The following is a 25623-nucleotide window of genomic DNA, read 5'->3' as shown; positions in this document are numbered from 1 at the left end:
AAATAATAATAAAAAAATAACCCCGGGCCCAGAGAGATAGCACAGTGGCATTTGCTTTGCAAGCAGCCGATCCAGGACCAAAGGTGGTTGGTTCGAATCCCGGTGTCCCATATGGTCCCCCATGCCTGCCAGGATCTATTTCTGAGCAGACAGCCAGGAGTAACCCCTGAGCAACGCCGGGTGTGGCCCAAAAACCAAAAAAACAAACAAACAAAAAAAACCCCGTAAAATATGGGAAAATAATACAAGGGCCTAGGCCTTGCACATGGCCAACACTGGTTCAATCTAAAGCACTATATATGGTCCTCAAAGAAACATCAGAAGTGATACCTGAGCATAGAGTCAGAAATAAGCCATGAGCACTACCGGGTATGGCTCAAATAACATCAAAAACTACCAAAAAACACAAATATGCACATACGCATATGACACTTGAGAAGGATATTCATAATTTTAAACACAGTGAGAAAATATTGTATTTTAGGTTCCTTACTTTTTTGCCAGACCCAGCACTGCTCAGGGTTTCTCATAGTTCTGCACTCAGGGATTACTTCTGGCAGAATTCAAGAGATCATATGAAGTTCCAGAGAAAAAACCGGTGAGGAACATGCAAGGCAAGAACCCTGGTTGTTATACTTCTCTCCGCTCCTAAGAAAATATTTATAATCTTTTCTTCTTTCTTTCTTTCTTTCTTTCTTTCTTTCTTTCTTTCTTTCTTTCTTTCTTTCTTTCTTTCTTTCTTTCTTTCTTTCTTTCTTTCTTTCTTTCTTTCTTTCTTTCTTTCTTTCTTTCTTTCCTTCCTCTCTCTCTCTTTCTTCTTTCTTTCTTTCTTTCTTTCTCTTTCTTTCTTTCTTTCTTTCTTTCTTTCTTTCTTTCTTTCTTTCTTTCTTTCTTTCTTTCTTACTTTCTTTCTTTCCTCCCTTCCTCCCTCCCTCCCTCCCTCCTTCCTTCCTTCCTTCCTTCCTTCCTTCCTTCCTTCCTTCCTTCCTTCCTTCCTTCCTTCCTTCCTTCCTTCCTTCCTTCCTTCCTTCCTTTCTTTTTTTGGGCTACACCCAATGACGCTCAGGGGGTTACTCCTAGCTATGCGCTCAGAAATCGCCCCTGGTTTGGGGGACCATACAGGACGCTGGGGGGGTGGGGGATTGAACCAGGGATCATACCACAGTCCGTCCTAGGTTAGCACGTGCAAAGCAAGTGCCCTACCACCTTTGCCACTGCTCCAGCCCCATATTTATAATTTTTATTGCCTAGACCTAATATTGAAACCTATACTACTTTCAAATTATTAGCATTAACTTGTGAAAGTTATGAGAAAGAGGCCAACTATCCTTTTAAGTTATTATTTTACAATGTAGAGTAAATAAATGGAGTAAGAGAATTATCTCTAAGAGGCTGGGGAGGACTCAGTGGTAGAACCCCTGCCTTGCATGCACAGTTAACATGATCAAGTGCAATTCCAGCAGCTCTGCTACTTGGATCTCTGTTGCAATATCCAGATCACCCCAACCAACTATGTGAACCTCAGAGACTACAACACAACAATAAAAGAAAATGAAAGGTGATAAAAAGAAATTCTAAACATTTTTGTATTATATATATATTTATGTATGTGTATAGATATACATTCAATACATATATTCCCATGTATTTGAACCCATATTCACTGGTGTATGAGATATCTAGTTATTTACCTAAATGTCTATATGTCTCTACATTGCATATCAATATATATATATCAATATGTTATTATTTTTTTTTTTTTTTTGGTTTTTGGGCCACACCCGGCGGTGCTCAGGGGTTACTCCTGGCTGTCTGCTCAGAAATAGCTCCTGGCAGGCACAGGGGACCATATGGGACACCGGGATTCGAACCAACCACCTTAGGTCCTGGATCGGCTGCTTGCAAGGCAAACGCCACTGTGCTATCTCTCCGGGCCCTATGTTACCTTTTTATATAGTTCACTGTGAAGTAACACAGCAAAGGTTTTCTTTTGGGGGAGAGGTTGTGCCACACCTGGTGATTCAGCTCAGGGGGTACTTCTGGCTCTGCACTCAGGAATTGCTGGTGATATTTGGGGGACCTTAAGAGATGCGACATGGTTGGCCACATGAAGGTTTGTACCCTATCTGCTGTACTATCGCTCCCACCTCAAATATTTTTATTTAAGGGGAAAAAGTACATAGCCATCTTGACAACACAAAAGAAAGAATAGTGGGACAAATTCAAATAATAAAATATACAAAATTTTCAAAGCTACCTGTCACCTGAAAAACATATTTACACTTTAAAATGGACTTTATGCATCACTGTTTAAAACCACAGGCTAAAGTAATTTTTCACATTGTCAACTGGATGGCTTGATCTACAGTTTCCTAAACACTTAACTCACACATAGAATGATTCATCATTGCCTGTGTTTTTTCTTTTTGGATTTTGGGTCACACCCGGTTGCACTCAGGGGTTACTACTGGCTCTGTGCTCAGAAATCACTCTGGCAGGCACAGGGGACCATATGGAATGCCGGGATTCAAACCACCATCCATCCCGGATTGGCTGCTTGCAAGGCAAATGCCACACCGCTGTGCTATCTCTCCAGTCCCTGCCAGTGTTTTTCAAGTTTAACTTGTTACTAGATACTGTCTTTCAAAAAGTGGTTCAGATATTATTCCTAATAAGATATTTAAATAATTTTTCATCTTGGAAACAGAAAGATAGTACAGAGAGTAAGACCTTGCTTCCAGCTGACCAAGTTCAAATCCTTGTCCCTCATATGGGTTCCCAAGCACTGCCAAGGGTCACTTCTGAGAACAGAATCAGAACTAGCCCCTGTGCTTGGGGGTGGTCCAACCCCTTATTCCAAAAGAAAAGAAAGAGATGGTGTTATGGTCCTTACAGCTATATCACTCCAGGCCCTGATATGGGTAATTTAACAGTAAATTATCAATGTAGAAATACAAATTTGTGAAAATATTTTCAATATTTTATTTCTTTTATTTTTACATGGCTCAGATAAGAAATTTGAGTAAAAGAAGTTTAAAGTTTCATTTAGAGAGAAAAAAAAAGAAAACAATATTGTAACTATTTTATTAAATGTTTATTGGTGCTTTTCAGAAATGTTTTTCAAACAAATTGCCTAGGCAAAATACTTTTAAAGCAGAAATATTTTTCCTACAAAAATAATAAAGTACATTTTAACAACATGATCATTTTGTGATAGCTGTGCTCCACAAAATCTTCTTTAAAATTCAAGATCAAAGCGACAAGCAGGTGGGGATTAGGATGAAAGTACAGCAGGTAGGGTATTTGCCTTGCACGTGGCAAACCTGGGTTTGATCCCCAGCATCCCATATAGTCACCGAGCCTGCCAGGAGTAATTTCTGAGCGCAGACCCAGGAGTAGCCCGAGTGCTACCAGATGTGACCCAATGCCCCCAAATAATAATAATAATAATAAAAGTTACAAGCAGGAAGTGCTGTGGATAGAGTTCAGCAGGTAGATGACTTGCCTTACAAATGTGAGGCCCTGTTTCTGACAACAGAAGAAAAGTAAAAGGTTACAAACGGGCTGGGGATAAGACTCAACAGACAAAGCACGTGTCTTACATGTGGAGTCCCTGGGTTCAACCCACAGCACCATGTGACCTCCAGTGCACTGAGTACCACCAGGTATAGCCCTGCTGGTTATCAAGCACTAACAGGCACAAAAACCCAGGAATGGCACCAGGTCCCTGAGTAACTCCCACCACCACTACTAAAAATACCACATGACCATGTGCACATATATATTCCCCTACATATAAACAGACCATGTATAACATTAAACACTGAGCAGGCAAGGCCTTTCTCTAACTGACCAACTAGCTGAATTCAGTATTTTCTGTTGACTGAGCCCTACAGATACAGGAAGGTTCCCATCCATGTTCATAATGCACAAGTTCCACAGCCAACCTCCATTTGACTGTCTGAGCACAAAGAAGAAACTAAACCAATTTCTCTTCTTCTTTTTCTTCATGGGCTTCATCTTCTTCTTCACAAGAATCTTGGCTGCTGGTATCAATAATATAATGTGTGTCCGCATTCTCTCTCTCTTCTATTTTTCTTTCTTCATTAAAGCTAGGGGGAAAAATTTATCACTCTTTCAAGGGAAAAATGATTTAATTTAGTAAATAAATACTCTTTACAATTATGTAATTGTGTAGTGAATCTTTCTGAAAGTATGACTTCAGTAAACCAAAAAAATTCTATAAAGTACCAATTGCGAAAATTAAAAACTCCTGTGAAAACTTATTTCAAAATTTTTGACTTCAGATTTCACTGGAAAGCATGGCATTATTTTCAGTTTTTAAAACAAGAATCTCCAGGGGCTGAGGACAGTATAGTGGATAGGGCATTTGCCTTGCATAAGACAAGATGCTTCATTACCATCTAATATTTTGAATATAAAATATGCTATAATGCCATTGTTTTGAAACAGTTCACATGTATTCCATAAGGTAAAGATCTTTTAAAACTATAATAGAACATGGGGACAGAATGACAGTACAGAGTGTAGGATACTTGTTTTGCATACAGTTGACCCAGGCTTGATTCTTGGTCCCTATATGCCCCCCCCCCCAAGTCCAGTAGGAGTGATCCTTGAGCACAGAGCTAGGAGTAAGCCCTGACTAAACACATCCAGGTGTAGCCTCAAAATCAATACTGATACTATGTCGTAGTAGTAGTATCACAAATATTATGTTTCACTGTAGGAGAGAAATTTTTCAAAGGTAAGCCATTTGGATAACTTATGTATATTACCTTTCTTTATCTTCAATGGAATCATTCATCTCTTGGTCGTTGAAGTAATCAAATACTTTTCCACTTTTACCCTTCTTTGAAACAAATTCATCAGATATTCCTAGTGCTTTTAGGGTATTAGAATAATGCTTTTCTGCTGCCATTCTTGCATTTTTCTATAGGAAAGACAAATCTTTTTAGATGAGCACACTTTAAATTTCATTAAAAATATATGGGGACTGGGGCTGGCGTGGTAATGCAACAGGTAGGAGGCATTTGCCTTGCACACTGCTGACCCGGGTTTAATTCCCAGCATCCCATATTGTCCCTTGAGCCTTGCTAGGAATGATCTTTGAGTGCAGAGCCAGGAGTAAGCCCTAAGCACCAGTGGGAGTAGCCTAAATACAAAATAAGGGGGTGAGGGATGAGAGGGTAGTTTAAAAAGCTCCATTGAAAATTAAATTCAGGTCTGGAGTGATAGCACAGTGGGTAGGGCATTTGCCTTGCCAGCAACCCATATAGTCCCCTGCCAGAAGTAATTTCTGAGCGCAGAGCCAAAAGTAACCTCTGAGCACCATTGGGTGTGACCAAAACCCCCCAAAATTTAATTCAAAGCTAGTGAAATATGTTATATTCTATAACCATCAACCCCAGTATTTAGTATAGTTAGATAAATTCCTATATTTTACCAGAGGAACAGGTGCAAAACATTGAGTAATACTGCTTGTAACAGCCCCAAACAGGAAACAACCCAAATATCAATGCAGGACAGATAAATGAGATGTAGCTTATTCAAACAATAGTCAAATAAAGAGGCCAGAGTGATAGCACAGCAATAGGGCATTTGCCTTGCATGCGGCCGACCCGGGATGAACCTGGGTTTGATTCCCAGCATCCCATATGGTTGTTCCCCCTGAGCCTGCCAGGAGTGATTTCTGAGTGCAGACCCAGGAGTAACTCCTGAGTGCCGCTGGGTGTGGCCCCCCACAAGAATAAACCCCAAACCCAAAAGTGAGTTAGAAAGTCATCCCTGCTCTCGATACCACCAGTTTACTGAGCTACAGATGACTATGGTTCCCATTTGTGCTTGGCCTTAGTCCACTATAGCTCCCACTATATATCATCTGGCCCTCCAGCCAAAGTGGTATGAAATGCTAGTTCCAATGCATCATTGGCACAGAGTCAGATCCCAAATTTAATCAATAAGGAGACCAAGACATTCCCCCAGCCTCAATAAGAATAGAATCACATGCTCACTTCGGCTGCACATATACTAAAATTGGAATGATACAGAGAAGATTAGCATGGCCCTTGTGCATGGAGGGCATGCAAATTCGTGAAGCGTTCCATGTTAATCATCAGGGAGATGCAAATCAAAACAACTATGAGGTACCACCTCACACCACAGAGAATGACACACATCACAAAGAATGAGAATAAACAGTGTTGGTGGGGATGTGGAGAGAAAGAAACTCTTATCCACTGCTGGTGGGAATGCCGTCTAGTTCAACCTTTATGGAAAGCGATATGGAGATTCCTCCAAAAACTGGAAATCGAGCTCCCATACGATCCAGCTATACCACTCCTAGGAATATACCCTAGGAACACAAAAATACAATACAAACCTCCCTTCCTTACACCTATATTCATTGCAGCACTATTTACCATAGCAAGACTCTGGAAACAATCAAGATACCCTTCAACAGATGAATGGCTAAAGAAACTGTGGTACATATACACAATGGAATATTATGCAGCTGTCAGGAGAGATGAAGTCAAGAAATTTACCTATACAAGGATGTACATGGAATCTATTATGCTGAGTGAAATAAGTCAGAGAGAAAGAAAGATGCAGAATGGTCTCACTCATCTATGGGTTTTAAGAAAAATGAAAGACATTCTTGCAATAATAATTTTCAGACACAAAAGAGAAAAGAGCTGGAAGTTATAGCTCACCTCAGGAAGCTCATCACAAAGAGTGATGAGTTTAGTTAGAGAAATAACTACATTTTGAACTGTCCTAATAATGAGAAAGTATGAGGGAAATGGAAAGCCTGTCTAGAGTACAGGCGGGGGTTGGGTGGGGAGGAGGGAGATATGGGACATTGGTGATGGGAATGTTGCACTGGTGATCGGTGGTATTCTTTACATGACTGAAACCCAAACATAATCATGTATGTAATCAAGGTGTTTAAATAAAAAAAAAAAAGAATAGGGTCACAAGAATAAATAGCAAAACCATATCCCCTTGCCCTTTTGTGCTTTTTCTTTTCCTTTTTTTTTTTTTTTTTTTTTTTTTTGAGGCACACCCATCAATGCTCCAGAGTTACTCCTGGCTCTATGCTCAGTAACTACTTCTGGAGGTGCTCAGGGAACATACAGGATGCCAGGCCAAACCTGGATGGACCTCATTCAAGGTGAGCACGTTACCTGCTACACTATCCCTCTGGACCCTTTCATGGTTTTGTTGTTGTTGTTGTTTTTTGGGGTCACACCCAGCGGTGCTCAGGGGTTACTCCTGGCTGTCTGCTCAGAAATAGCTCCTGGCAGGCATGGGGGACCATATGGGACACCGGGATTCGAACCAACCACCTTTGGTCCTGGGTCGGCTGTTTGCAAGGCAAACGCCGCTGTGCTATCTCTCCAGGCCCCTATTGTTTGTTTTTTACATATTACTTTCTCTAAGTGGTGGTGTCATATTGGGTATCAATATGGGTATCAAAAGGAAAGGCTGGGGCCGGAGAGGTCGGTGGTTCGAATCCCGGCATCCCATATGGTTCCCTGAGCATGCCAGGAGCGATTTCTGAGCATTAGAGCCAGGAGTGCTGGCGGGTGTGACCCAAAAATCAAAAACCAAAAAAAAAAAAAAGGAAAAGCTGACTTCCACATTTAGGCATCTGATATCTGCCCAACCCAGGTGACTAGAGGCCAGGAGCCTAGTGTGTCACAGGAAATATCCAAATAGTAAAGAGCAATAAAAATTAATACAGCAATCAGCAGTGTATTTACTGGCACTCTGGAAAACTGCAAAAGCAGCACCTAAACTGTGATTATGGATAACAATTTCTAGAAAAGTAAACAAAAATGTATCCAGAGGTTCTGAATACAAAACCTAAAAATAATGCAAATAACCTTAGAGAACTTGAAAAGCAGATCAGTGAAATAAATATGTACCAAAAAGACTGCACAGCGGAAACAAGAAACCCCAAATCTAACTCTGGGGCTGGTGAGATAGAACGAAGTTAAGGCACTTTCCTTGCATGCAGCTGACTTTAATTTGATTTCCAGTTTGCACAGGGTCCACTGAGACTTACTAAGGGTCATTCCTGAGCACCGAACAAGGAATAGCCGTTTAATAATGCAGGCCATGTATCCCCTCACTTAGTACCTATCCCCCCAAATAAACCCTAACTCTGAATGCACTAAAACAGTTTATTCTGGAACAGAAATAGCTCAACAGGCTAAGCACATGCTTTGTGTGGAGAAAACCTAGAATGAATTCCAAGCTCCTCCAGAAACAATTGTTTTTGCACACAGCCTGGGGTAGCCCCAAGCAGAACCAGTTTGATACAAATCACAAGGGCCAAAAGACAGTACAAGAGTTAAGACACTTATACTCGGTCAAGCCCAATTTAATCCCTGGCACCACATATGATCCTCCGAGTAATGCCAGTACTGATCTTAGAGCACAGAGCCAGGAATATGGCTCAAATCCCATCCCCACAAGTTTATTCCCACTTAAGTAAATTCAATTTTAGTTATTTAAATGCTAACCAAAGTTAGTACTCATAGCCTTCACTGAAAGTGGTTTTAAATTTTATTTAAACATTTACTTAGACTAATAAACACTATGATTTCCAAGAAACAGGATAATATGGGTTGTTCAGAGGCTCACTCTATTCAGCAGTGACTCAACAGCAGTAAGATCACAATGAAGACGAAAATGGATCATGGATAAAGCTGTGAACACACTTATTAAATAACAGATGTTATTTAGTACAATAGTTAAAAAAACATAGAACACAGGACAAAAAAGAATTAATTTGTGTTAATGAAACCAAAGAAATAATGACTTGCCACCAGTTGCCCTGCTTAGAGAATCTTTCTAATATTTTATGTTAAAGTATTGTAATGAGTTACATATTTCTTTTGTTTGTTTGCTTGTTTTTGGGTCACACCTGGCAGCCCTCAGGGGTTACTCCTGGCTTTACACTCAGAAATCGCTCCTGGCAGGCTTGGGAGACCATATGGGATGCCAGGATTCGAACCACCGACCTTCTGCATGCAAGGCAAACGTCTTACCTCCATACTATCTCTCCTGCTCCAGGTTACTTTTTTTTTTTTTTTTGGTTTTTCAGGCCACACCTGTTTGATGCTTAGGGGTTACTCCTGGCTAAGGGCTCAGAAATTGCCCCTGGCTTGGGGGGACCATATGGGACGCCGGAGGATCGAACCGTGGTCCTTTCCTTGGCTAGTGCTTGCAAGGCAGACACCTTACCTCTAGCGCCACCTCGCCGGCCCCCAGGTTACTTATTTCTTTTTTTTTTTTTTTTTTTTGGTTTTTGGGCCACACCCGGTAACGCTCAGGGGTTACTCCTGGCTATGTGCTCAGAAGTTGCTCCTGGCTTGGGGGACCATATGGGACACCGGGGGATCGAACCGCGGTCCAAGGCTAGCGCAGGCAAGGCAGGCACCTTACCTTTAGCGCCACCGCCCGGCCCCTGGGTTACTTATTTCTAATGAAACAAATATTCCCCTTTGGCCCTACTCCTTGTAAAGTAATTGTAAAGACTGATATTAAGGGGCCGGGTGGTGGTGCTAGAGGTAAGGTGCCTGCCTTGCCTGCGCTAGCCTTGGACGGACCGCGGTTCGATCCCCCAGTGTCCCATATGTTCCCCCAAGCCAGGAGGGACTTCTGAGCGCATAGCCAGGAGTAACCCCTGAGCGTCACCGGGTGTGGCCCAAAAACCAAAAACCAAAAAAAAAAAAAAAAAAAAAAAAAGACTGATATTAAGAGAAATAAATAACACGATTGATTTTATTTTACTTCCAAAGACTCTACTAAAAAAATAATAAAACCAGCTTTGTTTCTTCAGGAACCCAAAAGAACATTAATGGAATTTTATCCACACTCAGTATCTTAGTTTATAGGAGAGAATTGTTGTATTTATTTATTTAGTTAGTTAGTTTTTTGGGCCATACCGGTGGTGTTCAGGAGTTACTCCTGACTCTGCACTCAGAAATCACTACTATGGGGTCCAGGGAGATAGCACAGCTGTAAAGTGTTTGCCTTGAATGCAGCCGATTCAGGACAGACAGTGGTTCCAATCCCAGCATCCTATATAGTCCCCTGTGCCTGCCAGGAACAATTTCTTTTTGTTTGTTTGTTTGTTTTTTGGTCCACACCCGGCGATGCTCAGGGGTTACTCCTGGCTGTCTGCTCAGAAATAGCTCCTGGCAGGCACGGGGGACCATATGGGACACCAGGATTCAAACCAACCACCTTTGGTCCTGGATCCGCTGCTTGCAAGGCAAATGCCGTTGTGCTATCTCTCCAGGCCCAGGAACAATTTCTGAGCACAGAGCCAAGAGTAATCCCTGAGCATCGCTGAGTGTGACCCCAACACAAAACAAAAAAAAAAAATAAAAGAAATAATTCCTGGGGTCCAGAGACATAGCATGGAGGTAGGGCATTTGCCTTACATGCAGAAGGATGGTGGTTTGAATCCCGGCATCCCATATGGTCCCCCGAGCCTGCCAGGAGCAATTTCTGAGCGTAGAACCAGGAGTAACTCCTGAGTGCTGCAGGGTGTGGCCCCAAAACCAAAAAACAAAATAAACAACAAGAAAAGAATCTTTGGAGTCCCAGAGACACAGGAAGAAAACCCCCCATGAAGTATCAACAATCAAGGACATCATCACAGAAAAACTCAGAGAGCTAATGAGTATATGCAACAAAATCCTACATGCCCAAAGAGTACCAGCCAAAAGAGACCCAAATAAAATCACCCTAAGACACATCCTAGTCACCGTGACAAACCCCATAGCTAGGGATGGAATAATAAAGGCAGAAAGATCATAAAGGGAAATTACATTCAAAGGAGCATCCCTAAGATTTACCACAGGGGGGCAGAGTGATAGCATAGTGGTAGGGCATTTGCCTTGCACGGGGCCGACCTGGGACAAACCCAGGTTCAATCCCTGGCATCCTATATGGTCCCCTGAGCCTGCCAGGAGTGATTTCTCAGCACAGAACCAAGAGTAAACCTTGAGCACTGGTAGGTATGGCCCCAAAACAAAAACAAAACAACAATAACAAAAGATTTACTAAAGACTTGTCACAAGAAACCCTCAAGACTCAAAGGCAAGTGATGGATATAGTGACAAAAATGAATGCATTGCCAAGAGTACTTTACCCACCCAGACTTACATATAGGTTTAAAAGAAGCATACTGTTTCATGGAAAAACAACAGCTTAGAAACTTTACAGAATTAAAACCAGCCTTAAAGGATGAACTAAAATATCTACTTTAAAGTAAGAATACAAGACACACCAAACTTTTACCAAGTGATGATACCAGATCCCATGACAATCATCTTTCTCAATGTCAATGGACTAAATGCACCAGTTAAATGACGCAATGTACAAATGGATCAAAAAGCTGAACCTAACGTTTTGCTGCTTACAAGAAATACAACTGAATAGCCAGAACAAACACAGACTCAAACTCAATCATTCAAGCAAACAGCTCCCTAAAAAAAGAATAAATAGGGGCCGGCGAGGTGGCGCTAGAGGTAAGGTGTCTGCCTTGCAAGTGCTAGCCAAGAAACGGACTGCGGTTGGATCCCCAGGATCCCATATGGTCCCCCCAAGCCAGGGGCGATTTCTGAGTCCATAGCCAGGAGTAACCCCTGAGCATCAAACGGGTGTGGCCCCCTCCAAAAAATGTAAAAAAAAAAGAATAAATAAAATAAACAACTCCCTAAAAAGGATGAAGTAGGCATACTAATATCAGATGACAGACTTTAGACTTAAAAAACTTATAAGGAACAAGGATGTAATTTCCTTAATAATTAAAGGATATGTACAACAGAAAGAAATCACTCCTAAACATATTTGTACCCAATGAGGGACCAGCAATATATTTGAAACAACTGCTGAAAAACTTGAAGGAAGCAATCAATAACAACACAATAACAGTGAGAGACTTCAATACTGCCTTGTCACCACTTGACAGGTAAACCAGGGTGAAACTTAACAAGAATATAGTAGCACTGAAAGGAGCAATGGAAGAAATTGGATATATACAGGGCTCTCCATCCCCAGAAAAATAGATAGTTTCCTCTAACACACATGGGTCATTCTCCAAAACAGAACACATAAAACATACCTATAGCCCATAAAGCACACCTATATAAAATAAAGATGATAGAAATTGTACATACTACCTTCTCGAATCATAATGCACTGAAATTAGAAGTGAATAACAAGCAGACATAGAGAAAAAAAGTAATACCTGGAAATTAAACAGCTCACCACTAAACAACCAGTGGGTCAGAGACAAAATCAAAGAAGAATTAAAAAGATTTCTGAAAACAAACAAGAATAAAGACACAGATTATTGGAATTTGTGGGACACAGCAAAAGCTATCCTAAGAGAAAAATTTATAGCTTTGTAAGCAGTCATCAGAAAGGAAGAAGGGGCCTACATAAGTAACTTAATGTCATAGCTTACAAAACTGGAAAGTGATCAACAAAATGAACCAAAAATATGAAGACGAAAGAAAATAATAAAGCTTAGAGCAGAAATCAATAAATAGAAAATCCAAAAAACAATCTGAAAGGTCAATGAAAGCAAGAGTTGGTATTTGAAAAAAATAAACAAGATCAATAAACCTCTAGCAAAACTCACAAAGAAAGGAAGAGAGAAAACCTTAATAAAATGAATCAAAAAATAAATAGGCAGATTACTACAGATACTACAGAAATTCAATGAGTAATCAGTGACTACTTTGAGAAACTTGTATGTCACAAAACATGAGAACCTGGAAGAAATGGATAAATTCTTGGATTCTTACAACCTCTCAAGGTTGAACCAAGATAATCTACCTAACTGAACAGACTCATCACTATTGAGGAAATTAAAATGGTAATCAAAAATCTTTCCAAAAACAAAAGCTCAGGCCCAGTTGGATTCACTAATGAATTCTCGCAAACATTTCATGAGGACCTACTGACTATACTTTTCAGGCTCTTCCAGGAAATTGAAGAAACAGAAACACTCTCAAATAGTTTTTATGAACATCACCCTGATACCAAAAGCAAACAGATGCCACCAAAAAAGAGAATTACAGATCAATATCCCTGATGAACACAGACGCAAAGATCCTCAAAAAAAATCCTAGCAAATAAAATTCAATGTCTCATCAAGAAAGTCATACACCATGATTAAGTAGGATTCATTCCAGAGATGCAAAGATGGTTCAACATATGCAAGTCAATCGCATAATAGACCACATTACCAAAAGGAAAATGAAAAACCATATGATCATGACCGGAGTGACAGCATAGAGGTAGGGCACTTGTCTTGCATGAGGCCAACCTGGGACAAACCTGAGTTCAATTTCCAGCATCCCGTATGGTCCCCCAAGCCTACCAGGAGCTCAGAGCCAGGAGTAACCCCTGAGCACTGCCAGGTGTGGTCCCAAAAAACAAACAAACAAAAATATGATCATATGAATAGAAAACATTTGATAAGGTCCAACACCCATTCATAATAAAAACTATCAACAAGATGGTAATGAAAGAAACTCTTCTCAATATAGTCAAGGCCATTTATCACATGCCCCTGGAAAATATTATACTCAATGGAGAAAAACTGAAAACCTTTTATCTGGCAAAAGGAAAAGCTCCCTCTCTCACCACTCCTATTCAATATAATACTGGAAGTACTTGTCATAGCAATTAGGCAAGAAAAGGATATCAAGGGCATCAAGATTGGAAAGGAAGAAGTTAAGCTCTCACTGTTTGCAGAGGACATACTGTACTTAGAAAATTCTAAAGACTAAAGACTCTACCAAAAAGCTCCTAGAAACAATAGATTCATATAGCAAAATGTCAAGCTACAAAATTAATGCACAAAAATCAATGGCCCTGGGGCTGGAGTGATAGCATAGCAGAGGGCATTTGCCTTGCACACACTGACCCGGGACGGACCTGGGCTCAATTCCCAGCATCCCATATGGTTCCCCGAGCTTGCAAGAAATGATTTCTGAGTGCAAAGCTAGGAGTAACCGGGGCCGGGTAGGTGGCGCTGGAGGTAAGGTGTCTGCCTTGCAAGCGCTAGCCAAGGAAGGACCGCGGTTCGATCCCCCGGCGTCCCATATGGTCCCCCCAAGCCAGGGGCGATTTCTGAGCACATAGCCAGGAGTAACCCCTGAGCGTCAAACGGGTGTGGCCCAAAAACCAAAAAAAAAAAAAAAAAAAGCTAGGAGTAACCTTGAGCACTGCCAGATGTGCCCGCCCCCAAATCAATGGCTTTGTTTCCTTTGCGGGGGACACATCCAGTGCCACTCAGGAGTTACTCCTGGCTCTGTGCTCAGAAATCACTCCTGGCAGGCTCAGGGGACCATATGGGATGCCACAGATTGAACCCAGGCTCGTCCCATGTTGGCTGCATGCAAGCACTGCATGCTGTGCTATCACTCCAGCCCCGGATGCCCTTCTTATACACAAATAATGATAGAGAAGAAAAGCACATTAAAAAAATACAATGCCTGTCCCAAAGACAAGCAGAGAATGGGGAGAAGGGAAATAGAGGACAATGGTAGTGGAAAAGTTGTACTGGTGAAGGGGGGGGGGGTGCACATGTATAGTTGAAACCCAATTACAAACATGTTTGTAACTATGATGCTTAAATAAATAATATGAAAAAATTATACATAAAAATGAAAATTTATGACTCATTTAAAATAAAATGAAGAATCAAGGTGATAGTACATAGGGGTTGGAGAGTATTAAAAAAATCGCACGCAGGAGCTGGAGAAATAGCACAGTGGTAGGGCACTGCCTTGCACGCAGCCGATCCAGGAGCTACAGTGGTTAGAATCCCAGCATCCCATATGGTCGCCCAAGCCTGCCAGGAGCGATTTCTGAATGCAGAGCCAGAAGTAACCTCTGAGTGCCATCAGGTGGGACCCAAAAAGGAAAAAAAGAAAATTGCATGCAGAAAACTTGGGATCAACTTTCAACACTGCATGCAATCCCCAAGTATCACTGGGAGCAGACCACACTACCAGGTATGGTCCAAAAATGGGGGAAAATCTAACAACAAAATTTTAAATCAGGGCTGGAGTGATAGCACAGCAGTAAGGCATTTTATTTGCCTTACACGTGGCCAACCCAGGACCAACCCAGTTTCAATCTCCAGATCCTATATGCTCCCTGAGCCTGCCAAAAGCAATTTCTGAACACAGAACCAGTAATAACCTGAATGCCACCACTGGGTATGGCCCAAACAACAGCAACAACAACAAAAAAACCCAATTTTTTTTGTTTTTTTGGCCACACCCGTTTGATGCTCAGGGGTTATTCCTGGCTAAGCACTCAGAAATCGCCCCTGGCTTGGGGGGACCATATGGGACGCCGGGGGATTGAACCTCGGTCCTGATCCTTGGCTAGCGCTTGCAAGGCAGACACCTTACCTCTAGCGCCACCTCGCCGGCCCCAACCCCAAAATTTTAAATTAATGTATGAAATAAAAAAAATACTGGGGCCGGGAAGGTGGCGCTAGAGGTAAGGTGTCTGCCTTGCAAGTGCTAGCATAGGACGGACAGTGGTTCGATTCCCTGGCATCCCATATGGTCCCCCCAAGCCAGGGGCGATTTCTGAGTGCATAGCCAGGAGTAACCCCTGAGCGTTAAACGGGTGTGGCCCAAAAACCAAAAAAAAAAAAATACTGTCAGATTACATATCTAGTAAGATGCTAACATCTACAATATTGAGAATATGAGGTTTATATATACATATATATATATGGTTTATATATACATATATAAACCTCGTATGTCTCAATAGCAAATCATTGTCATTCAATTAAAAAATGGACAAATGAGTCCAGGGACAGAGCAGCCAGGGTCACATGTGTCACCAAAACATTCTGGTTGTACTGATGGTTCCCATCAATGCAGGGCTGAAGTAGTATAACTTTCTCATATCCATACATTTAACTATCTGGCCAGGTTGGCTGAATTTCACTCAGAAAAGCCTCTGGACTATTAAGATGATGCCTCCCATCTCAAATAGGGAAAAGATCTAACCATTTTTTTCAAAGAAAATATTCAAATCACCAATGGTACATGAAATGCTTTTCAACAGCACTAGTAATTAGGGAAACGCAAATCAAAACCTCAGAAAGATTCCCAAGGAAATGGTGGAACAAATACGAGCAAGTAAAAGTAAAATTACCCACTAAAGTATAACCAGAAATCAACATATTGCTGGAAAAATACCTCAACAGTTCACACAGCCTGATTTGCCTGAGCTACACATACATTCACATTTCAGGAGATGGGGTTTAGAACTGGAGGAGGAAGATCAGTGAGTTGATTCCCAACCAACACAACACATACCAGCCACTATTTGTTTAGCCAACCTGACTGACCCCCACTACTGTTGAAGGATCTCTATAGAAACAACCATAAATTCAGTGACCTTCCTACTAGGGCTTGTAAAATACTGTGGCAGAAACCAATTTTTTCTCCAATCCAAGGAAAACAAGGCAAAACCAACCTTGAGCTCTGTTGTCTTAGGTTGAGTCTCTTCCCCAACAATTCAAGGACTAGGTAAGGTCATGACTCCGGGGTAGAAAACTAATACAGACTTTGAGTACAAATAAGGATTAAAAATTGGAGATCGGGGGCCGGGAAGGTGGCGCTAGAGGTAAGGTGTCTGCCTTGCAAGTGCTAGCGTAGGACGGACCGTGGTTCGATCCCCCGGCGTCCCATATGGCCCCCCCAAGCCAGGAGCGACTTCTGAGTGCATAGCCAGGAGTAACCCCTGAGCATCAAACGGGTGTGGCCCAAAAACCAAAAAAAAAAAAAAAAAAAAAAAAGAAATAAAAATTGGAGATCGACTCTAGGTGGCTATCAAAGTGATCCCCCGAAACCGTGTGCTAGGCTGGTCCCCCTTGCCTGATTCTGGTACATGCCCACTGGAAGTGGCACTGCTTTGGAAGATGGGTGCTGGTGGTGGACACCCTGGTATGATCCACCTACTCGACTGGTTTGAGACAACTGAGGGTTTCATGCTGGTCCTTGAGAGGCCTTTGCCAGCCCAGGATCTCTTTGACTACATCACAGAGCAGTGCCCATTGGGTGAAAGCCAAAGCCGCAGCCTCTTTGCCCAAGTAGTGTCAGCTGTTCGGCACCGTCATGCCTGTGGTGTTGTCCATCGTGACATCAAAGATGAGAACATCTTGATGGACCTCTGCCGGGGCTGTGCCAAACTCATTGATTTTGGTTCCGGTGCCCTTCTTCATGATGAAACTTATACTGACTTTGATGACTGCAGTGCCCTAATCCGCCGATGTCTGGCCCTTCACTGGAGGAGATTCTTCTGGATTTCTGAATGCAGACACCAGCTGAAGATGAAACCCTTGATGATGTCCCCGAAGGGGCTTCCACTCCTCTAGCTTGGTCCCTGCTGCCCTAATAGTGCCCAGGCCTCCCACACCCACCTGCCTACTCCTGGTTGGAACAACCACTTCATGGTTGTGCCACAGGGATAGATGGGCCAACTCTACAGTTGACTTGGTTTTACAGGTCATTACAAATTCAGTGTTACAGGGTCAGATTGGGGCTTGGGGGTCAGAAAAACCGAAGTCAGATCTGTCCCAACCCCCATCCCAATCCTTTCAAGGAGACTTCCTCCCACATCCTGTTTTCTGGAGAGGACATTTTGGAGCTTTTCCTTTGCTGTAGATGTTGGTTTAACTGATGTTCCTTTAGATCTGAGCTCCTCTCCCCACTAGGTTCTACCTCTGTTGAATTGTAGCTGCTTTAGTTACCCTTTCTTCAACTACCACAATTTTGCTCTCATGCTATTTGAGCAAGGGTGCTTTCTAATTTCCCAGTGGCTCTTTTTTTTTTTTTTTTTGGTTTTTGGGCCACACCCAGCGGTGCTCAGGGGTTACTCCTGGCTGTCTGCTCAGAAATAGCTCCTGGCAGGCATGGGGGACCATATGGGACACCGGGATTCGAACCAACCACCTTTGGTCCTGGATCGGCTGCTTGCAAGGCAAACGCCACTGTGCTATCTCTCCGGGCCCCCCCAGTGGCTCTTTAGCCAAGGGACTCTTAGCCTAGGATCTCTCATTCAGTCAGGCTGTTCACCTACCTCAGCCCAGGGTTTCTTATTCTGGGGGAGGTTATGCTCTCTTGTTTTCCCTGGGGTCATGCTCTCATTTCCATTTTCTGCCCCCTTTTGATAAAGGGACCTTTGTTATCCCAAGTGCTCTTATTCTGATATGGTGATTCCTACTTCCGTGCTTAGAGGGGAAGGAATGGGAAATGGACAGCACCAGAGTCCACTAGGAAAGGGTAGATGGCTTTTGGCGGACTGGGATGAAGGAAATAGTCTTGTTTGCTTTCTTAGCCTCCTAAAAAAAAATTGCTGTGTGAAAAAAAAAGGAATTGCTTTGTAAAAAAAAAAAAACAGTGGGCAAAATTGTCACTATATAAGAGTATATTCAAAAAAGAGTTATAGCTGTTAAGGGAATACATCTAAGACATACAAAGGAGATATACATGTCCCTTTTATGTCTTTAGAAATAATTGGGGGAGAGGGTGTTGAATCTGGGACACCACTTTGGTCTGTGATTTGGCCTTCTCGAGTCTCCAAAACGACTCCCAGCAGTCCCATGTCAGGAAATGTCTTTGAGTGGGGACTTCTCAGAAATCGAGTATGGTAGCAAGCACAGGTACACAGTGAAGGAAGGTGGAAGATAGGAGGCCGCTGAGAGTAGATAAATAGGAACAGAGTATTGGTTTCTTCTAAGGCTGAGAGTCTATTTTTTCACGTTGGGAGTTGGTTGGCAGCTGACTTGAGTGGGGATAATGATCTGCTTCGTGAGGAGCCAAGAACTGAGGGTATAAAGGGTTAAATGTGGGATAATGGGGGGGGGCGGTGAGGGAGTAAAGGACTAGAAATTAGTTTATAAGGTGGTGAGCCTTTTTTTTTTTTTTTTTTTTTTGTGGTGATCTGTTCAATAAGGAATTCTGTAGAAGAGTCACTCTGTTTTTCATGTTAGAACCAAGTTATGGGGATTGTTGGACTTGTTCCCTCGGCCCCCAGAGGCACCGATAATACCTTGTGGCATTGTTCCTCTTTTGCATAGGCACATTAAAATGGGAAAATATTACATATGCAAACATGTCCTTATCTAATAGAAATAGGAATCCAAATTTTGTAATGCAGTGGGGCCTTACACCCTGAACATGGTCATAATGACTTGACTTAGGCCTCATAAGAACGGGCATTGCCCATATACCCCTGAACCATGGATACTATCTACAGAAACAACCACAATTGTCTATAACATCATCAGGAAGCAAACCTCTACTACAGAAGACCCTACTGCTGCCCCGGCATTGACTTACTCCAAAGAGTGTTCTCTTAACATCCAGATGACTTAACAGCAAAAACTTGCTTGTAGGGCAGGGTTCTCTGCATCTAATGGTGAGGTGAAACTAGAGGATGCTCCACATCATCCTTATCATTCCTTCAATAAAGGAAATGCACAGAAACCAGAATCTTTAACTACAGGAACCTGACACCAACAACAGCTAATGTGCAAAAATTTTCACCAGGACAAAGAGAATGACTCAGGTGTTGGACAACCTAGTATGCCTGGAGCCCAAAGTCAACCTTATGCCAGAAAACTTCAGGAGTAAGGTCTCCTTGTATTTAGGCCAAAGCTTTTTTTTCCCATTTTCTCCATATTTTTCTGGGCTTATGCAGACAACAACAATTGCCATTCTCACACTGTTATTACTGTATTTTTAACTCTTCTTTAAAAAAAAAAGAGCTTACCTAAACTTTTTAAAAATAACGTAACTGTAGTAAAATATCTGGAATACAGGCAGGGAATGGGAAGGAGGGAGGGGGACCAATGGTGATGGGAATGTTGCAATGGTGAAGGGGGGTGTTTTGTTAATGACTGAAACCCAACTACAATTGTGTTTGTAATCATGATGCTTACATAAAGAGTTTATATTTAAAAAAAAAAAGAGTTTACTAAACTTAAAAAAAATAAGTAACTGTAGTAAAATTCCTGTCTCAAATACAGGCAGGGGATGGGAAGGAAGTGGAGGGGCACTGGTGGTGGAAATGTTGCACTAGTGAAGGGGGTTGTTCTGTTTATGACTAAAAACAAACTACAATATCATGTTTGTAATCATGATGCTTAAAGAGTTATAGTATTCAAAGGGTTTCTTCTAGGATATAGCCGCCACCCCCTGACCCCATGCATCTCCACTCCACCCAGTAACAACATCTATTCTCTTTGTTTGTTTTTGTTTTGGTGCGACAACCAGGTGTGCTCAGGGATTACTCATAGGACCATATCTGTTATACTATCCCACCTGTCCTATTGTATTTTCTATCTCCATTCCCCAACTTCTTCACTAGGAGGAATCCGTACAGAGCCAGGAGAAAACTTGGGCACTGCTGGGTATGATCCCAATCCTACCCTCAAAAAAGAAACACAAGAGAATTCCAACATTAAAGACACAGCGCCACCTGCAGGAAATTAAAAAGTTAACCCAGTAGCACACGCAAAAGGTTCAGCAGACAATGTAGTAAAATAAAATTCCTCAAAGAAAATGACAAGTCTTCAAAGGTCAATCATAAAAATATAAAATAGAGGGCCCGGAGAGATAGCACAGCAGCGTTTGCCTTGCAAGCAGCTGATCCAGGACCAAAGGTGGTTGGTTCGAATCCCGGTGTCCCATATGGTCCCCCGTGCCTGCCAGGAGCTATTTCTGAGCAGACAGCCAGGAGTAACCCCTGAGCACCGCCGGGTGTGGCCCAAAAACCAAAAAAAAAAAAAAAAAAAAAAAAAAGAGTGTGAGAGTTGAGTATTAAGAGGATATTAAATAAAACTAAATCTAACATAGTAAGCTTAACAAGCTGACTAAATCTCACAGAAGAAACAGCAGAATTGAAGATAATAATATAACAGTAATGATTCATATGAAAGAGAGAACAAAAAAATGAAACTACAAGGAATGTCAAACCATTAAAAAGAGTAAATATCAGGGCTGGAGAGATATAGCATGGAGGTAGGGCATTTGCCTTTCATGCAGAAGGAGGGTGGTTTGAATCCTGGCATCCCATATGGTTCCCCAAGCCTGCCAGGAGCGATTTCTGAGCATAGAGCCAGGAATAGCCCCTGAGAGCTGCCAGGTGTGAACCAAAAACAAAAAACAAACAAGCAAACAAACAAAGAGTAAATGTCAGATAATGAGATTTCCAAAAAGTAGAAAGAAAAGGGAAAGCGACCATATTCCAATATATATTAGTCAAAGACAACAAACCTTAAAAAAAAAAAAAAACTATGTATGTCCAGGAAACTGATAAACCTGATTTCTGAATCCAAATATAACTAAATCAGATACATTATTGTCCTATTCTCAAAAGGAAATGATAAAAAAAACATTGGTGATTAGAAGGGGGAATAAATATAAGAACCCCCTTCCCAAAAAGAGCACCCAGGGCTAGGGATATAGCTACACGTTGGAGCACATGCTTTGTGTGCAATCAACTCAAATTTAATCTCCAGCACCCCACATGGTCCTCCAAGTACTGTGGACATAACATCCAAGTATTGTCAGGTGTAATACAAAAAATAGGGAGCCAGAGTGATAGTACAGCAGGGAGGGCATTTGCCTTGCACATGGCTTACCAAGGTTAGATCCCTAGCATCCCATACGGTCCCCTGAGCCTGCCAGGAGTGACTGATTTCTGAGTGCAGAGCCAAAAGTAACCCCTAAGCACTGCTGGGTATGGCCCCAAACCAAAAATAAATAAATTAAAATAAAAAGCACAAGATAGCTCTATCAGATTTGTCAATAGAAAACTAATAGGGGTTGGAGCAGTGACGCTAAAGGTAAGGTATCTGCCTTGCAAGTGCTAGCCTAGGACAGACTGTGATTCGGTCTCCTGGCATCCCATATAGTACCCCAAGCCAGGAGCGATTGTTTTTTTTTTTAATTTTTGGGTCACACCCAGCAGTGCTCAGGGGTTACTCCTGGCTCTACATCAGAAATTGCTCCTGGCAGGCTCAGGGGACCGTACAAGATGCTGGGATTTGAACCACCGTCCTTCTGCACGCAAGGCAAACGCCCTACCTCCATGCTATCTCTCTGGCCATGCATGGCCAGGAGTAACCCCTGAGTGTCGCTGGGTGTGACCCAAAAAAACCCAAAATAAAACAACAAAAAAAAAGAATACCATATGCAGAGACTGGAGTGATAGTACAGCGGACAAGGTGTTTGCCTTGCAAGAAGCTGACCTGGTTTGTATTCCCAGCATCCCATATTGTCCCTGAGCACTTCTAGGAGTAATTCCTGAGTGCAGAGTCTAGAGTATCATTCTGACCCCCCAAAAAACCCAAACAAATCAACAACAAAAAAAGAGCATTGTACCATGGAGAAGTTAAGACTTTTTCAGACAAACCAAACCAAAACTAATACAGTTCACCACCAGCACAAGTATATAAGAGCAATAAGATTAAATAAAATAAAAGATAGGGGGCAGTTTGCTGGTGACAGCTCAGTGATAGAGCACTTACTTGCCTTGTAAGTGTAAGGCCCTAACCTGAATCCTTGGCACCATAAAAATGGTAGAGGAAGCCAGGAAGGACCTGGAACTCAGAGATAATAAAGAGGGAAAGGCACTTGCTTTGCATGTGGGTGGCTCACTAATGGTACTGACACTGACAGATGCAACTTTGGAGGCTCCAAATACTGCTGTGGTTGTTGGCACTATAGGGCTCCCAGTAGCATCGAATCCTCAGGCTCTTGCACTGAAGATGGTTGAGAATCCCATCATGGGTTTTCAGAACCATAGGTAGGATCTACTGACTACTGCTGGGGAAAAATAATATTTAAAAAAAAGAGAGGCGGGAGGCGGGGGGCAGAGCAATAGTGCAGCAATAGAGCATTTGCCTTGTACGTGGCTGACCTAGGACAGACCTGGGTTTGATCCCTAATGTCCCATATGGTCCCCTGAGCCAGGAGTGATTTCTGAGCGCATAGCCAGGAGTAACCCCTTAGCATCACTGGATGTGGCTCAAAAACAAACAAACAAAAAAGGAGTTGGAGTGATAGCACAGCAGTAGGGTGTTTGACTTGTATGCAGCCAACCTGGGTTCATCACAAAAATCCCATATGGTTCCCCGAGCCTGCCAAGATCAATGTCTGAGTGCAGAGCCAGGAAGATCCCCTGAGTACTGTCAGATGTAGCCAAAAACCAAAAAAAAAAATGAAAAAAAGAGACTCTCGGGTAGAGCTGCTATCCTTCAAGCTTGAGGTCAAGTGTTTGATCCCTATCAAGTATGGCTGATCTGTTTGATCCTGAGCACCCCATATGGCTCCCCAATCCTACCAGGAGTGATCCCTGAGTGCAGAGCCAGGAGTAAACTCTGTGTACAAATGGGAGTGGCCCTAAAACAAAACAAACATTGCCATTTTTGGCAACAAAGATGGGTACTACACCAAGTGAAACCAGTTGGAGAAAGACAAATATTATATAGCTAACTTACATGTAGAATCTATATAAATCAAAACTAACTCATAGAGATCAGATTTGTGATATCAGAGGACTGAGGGAAGAATGAGGTAAAATTAAAAGTTAGTTAAATGAGTTAAAAGTAAATAAGAACTGAGGATAACTACAGTATTAACTTTTTTTTTTTTTTTTTTTGGTTTTTGGGCCACACCTGGCGGTGCTCAGGGGTTACTCCTGGCTGTCTGCTCAGAAATAGCTCCTGGCAGGCACGGGGAACCATATGGGACACCAGGATTCGAACCAACCACCTTTGGTCCTGGATCGGCTGCTTGCAAGGCAAATGCCGCTGTGCTATCTCTCCGGGCCCCAGTATTAACATTTTTATATACTATTTTATTTTTTATTATTTGGAAGTAGCAGGGGCCAGAGAGATAACACAGGGATTAAAGTTGCTTGCCTTTCATGTGGCCAACCCAGGTTCAATCCTTGGCAATATTCAGGTTTCCAGAGCATCACCATAAGTGACTATGAACAAAGAGCTAAGAAGCCCCTGAACACCACATGGTATGATCCAACCAAAATAAAAGTAAATAGCTAGAGGCAAAGATTACAGAAATTAAATACCACCATAAGAAAAAAAATCCTTTTTGATAACCCATGAGTTGATACTAACTATGCTTATTGTGGTAACCATTTTGTAATATATGTATGTCAAATCAATATGCTGTATACCTTATAGTATTGGATGTCAATAGTCAATACTTTTAAAAACCAGGTAGAAACAAATCTGATTCATTTATTATTTTGTTTCATTTTTTTTAATTCTTCAAAGACATCCAAATCACACCATGAAGCCTCACCTTACTTAATATATGATCAAGTTGACACTCAAAACACTGGCCATTAAAAACAGGTTATGAAAACAACGAATTAGCAACAAGTTCTTCATCAAGTATATGTATTTCATCAATAACATTTAACGCTTAGATTTTAAGCAAAATTATTTACTTGGCTGATTTGATGAAGCCGTAACAGAAACACTATGTTTCAGTAAGTTACATAAAACATAGAAAAAAAAAAGACTATAAATTAGGAGCTAATGATTTCTAAAAAGAGGAGGACAATAAACTGACAATAGTTCTTAAATTCCAACAAACACAACCTGAGAAACTCTTTCAAATAGCAGAGGCCTGTTTTTTAATCTTTCTTCTCTTTCTTCTAGTTCTTGATGGTATTCTCTCATTCTTTCCTTTTCACTCTTTCTAAAGTGAAGTAAAAGAACATAATTTTAAAATAAAAATTTTATTTTTGACATCTTTTTAATAATATCTTTACTTAAACTCTGATTATAAACATGATTGTAGTTGGGTTTCAGTCATAAGAACAACCTTCTTCACCAGTGTAACATTCCCATCACCAATGCCCCCATCTCTATCCACCTCCCATCTGTATTTGAGCTGACTTTCTACTTCCCTCACTCATTGACATTGTTATGATAGTTCTCAGTATAGTTAAATGCATATATAACATTTAGTGTAGAAGACAAATCAAAGGCTAAATTATAAACACAACTTACTATAGTTCCTATTCAACTTATTATAGTTGAATGAGGAATGAGGAATAAAGCTCCTAAATCCTGAGAGCACATGTTTTATAGGGTTGGGGGTTTGAAGCTTCTAAAATCTTCAAGCTCAAATGTACTCAAGGGTTTTAGTTTCAAAATATCCAGAAAATATGGAGAATATCCCATCCTTTATTTGGGGGGGGGGGTCACATGCAACAGTGCTCAAGATATACTCCTGGCACTGCACTCAGGAGTCACTCCTGGTAGAAATCTGGAGACCATCTACAGTGCTGGAGATAGAAGCTGGGTCAGCTGCATGCAAGGCAAATGCCCTACCCATGCTACTATTATTCTGACTTCCAGATAAAATTTATATCTAAAAATATTTCACCGGGGCCGGAGAGATAGCACAGCGGCACTTGCCTTGCAAGCAGCCAACCCAGAACCTAAGGTGGTTGGTTCGAATCCTGGCGTCCCATAAGGTCCCCCGTGCC

At 41.7% G+C, this 25623-nt stretch overlaps 1 protein-coding gene and 1 non-coding gene across 2 annotated transcripts in view; one reads left to right on the top strand and one right to left on the bottom strand.

Moving 5' to 3' along the window:
• Nucleotides 1–3979: 3979 nt before the first annotated feature.
• The window catches only part of FAM161A (FAM161 centrosomal protein A), a 33415-nt gene continuing 11771 nt past the window's right edge, over nucleotides 3980–25623 (bottom strand). The window contains exons 5-7 of the mRNA XM_049784582.1: nucleotides 24728–24827; nucleotides 4797–4951; nucleotides 3980–4112 (exon numbers count right to left, since the gene is read on the bottom strand). Of these exons, the coding sequence (XP_049640539.1) occupies nucleotides 3980–4112; nucleotides 4797–4951; nucleotides 24728–24827 (388 nt within the window). The remainder of the gene's footprint in view (nucleotides 4113–4796; nucleotides 4952–24727; nucleotides 24828–25623) is intronic.
• LOC126025234 (U6 spliceosomal RNA) lies at nucleotides 6027–6131 on the top strand. Its single transcript, XR_007501275.1, has one exon. It is a non-coding gene; the product is annotated as a U6 spliceosomal RNA (small nuclear RNA).

Source organism: Suncus etruscus, chromosome 12 (assembly GCF_024139225.1).
Source record: "Suncus etruscus isolate mSunEtr1 chromosome 12, mSunEtr1.pri.cur, whole genome shotgun sequence".
NCBI lineage: Eukaryota > Metazoa > Chordata > Mammalia > Eulipotyphla > Soricidae > Suncus > Suncus etruscus.
This window is presented reverse-complemented; position numbering and strand designations above follow the sequence as displayed.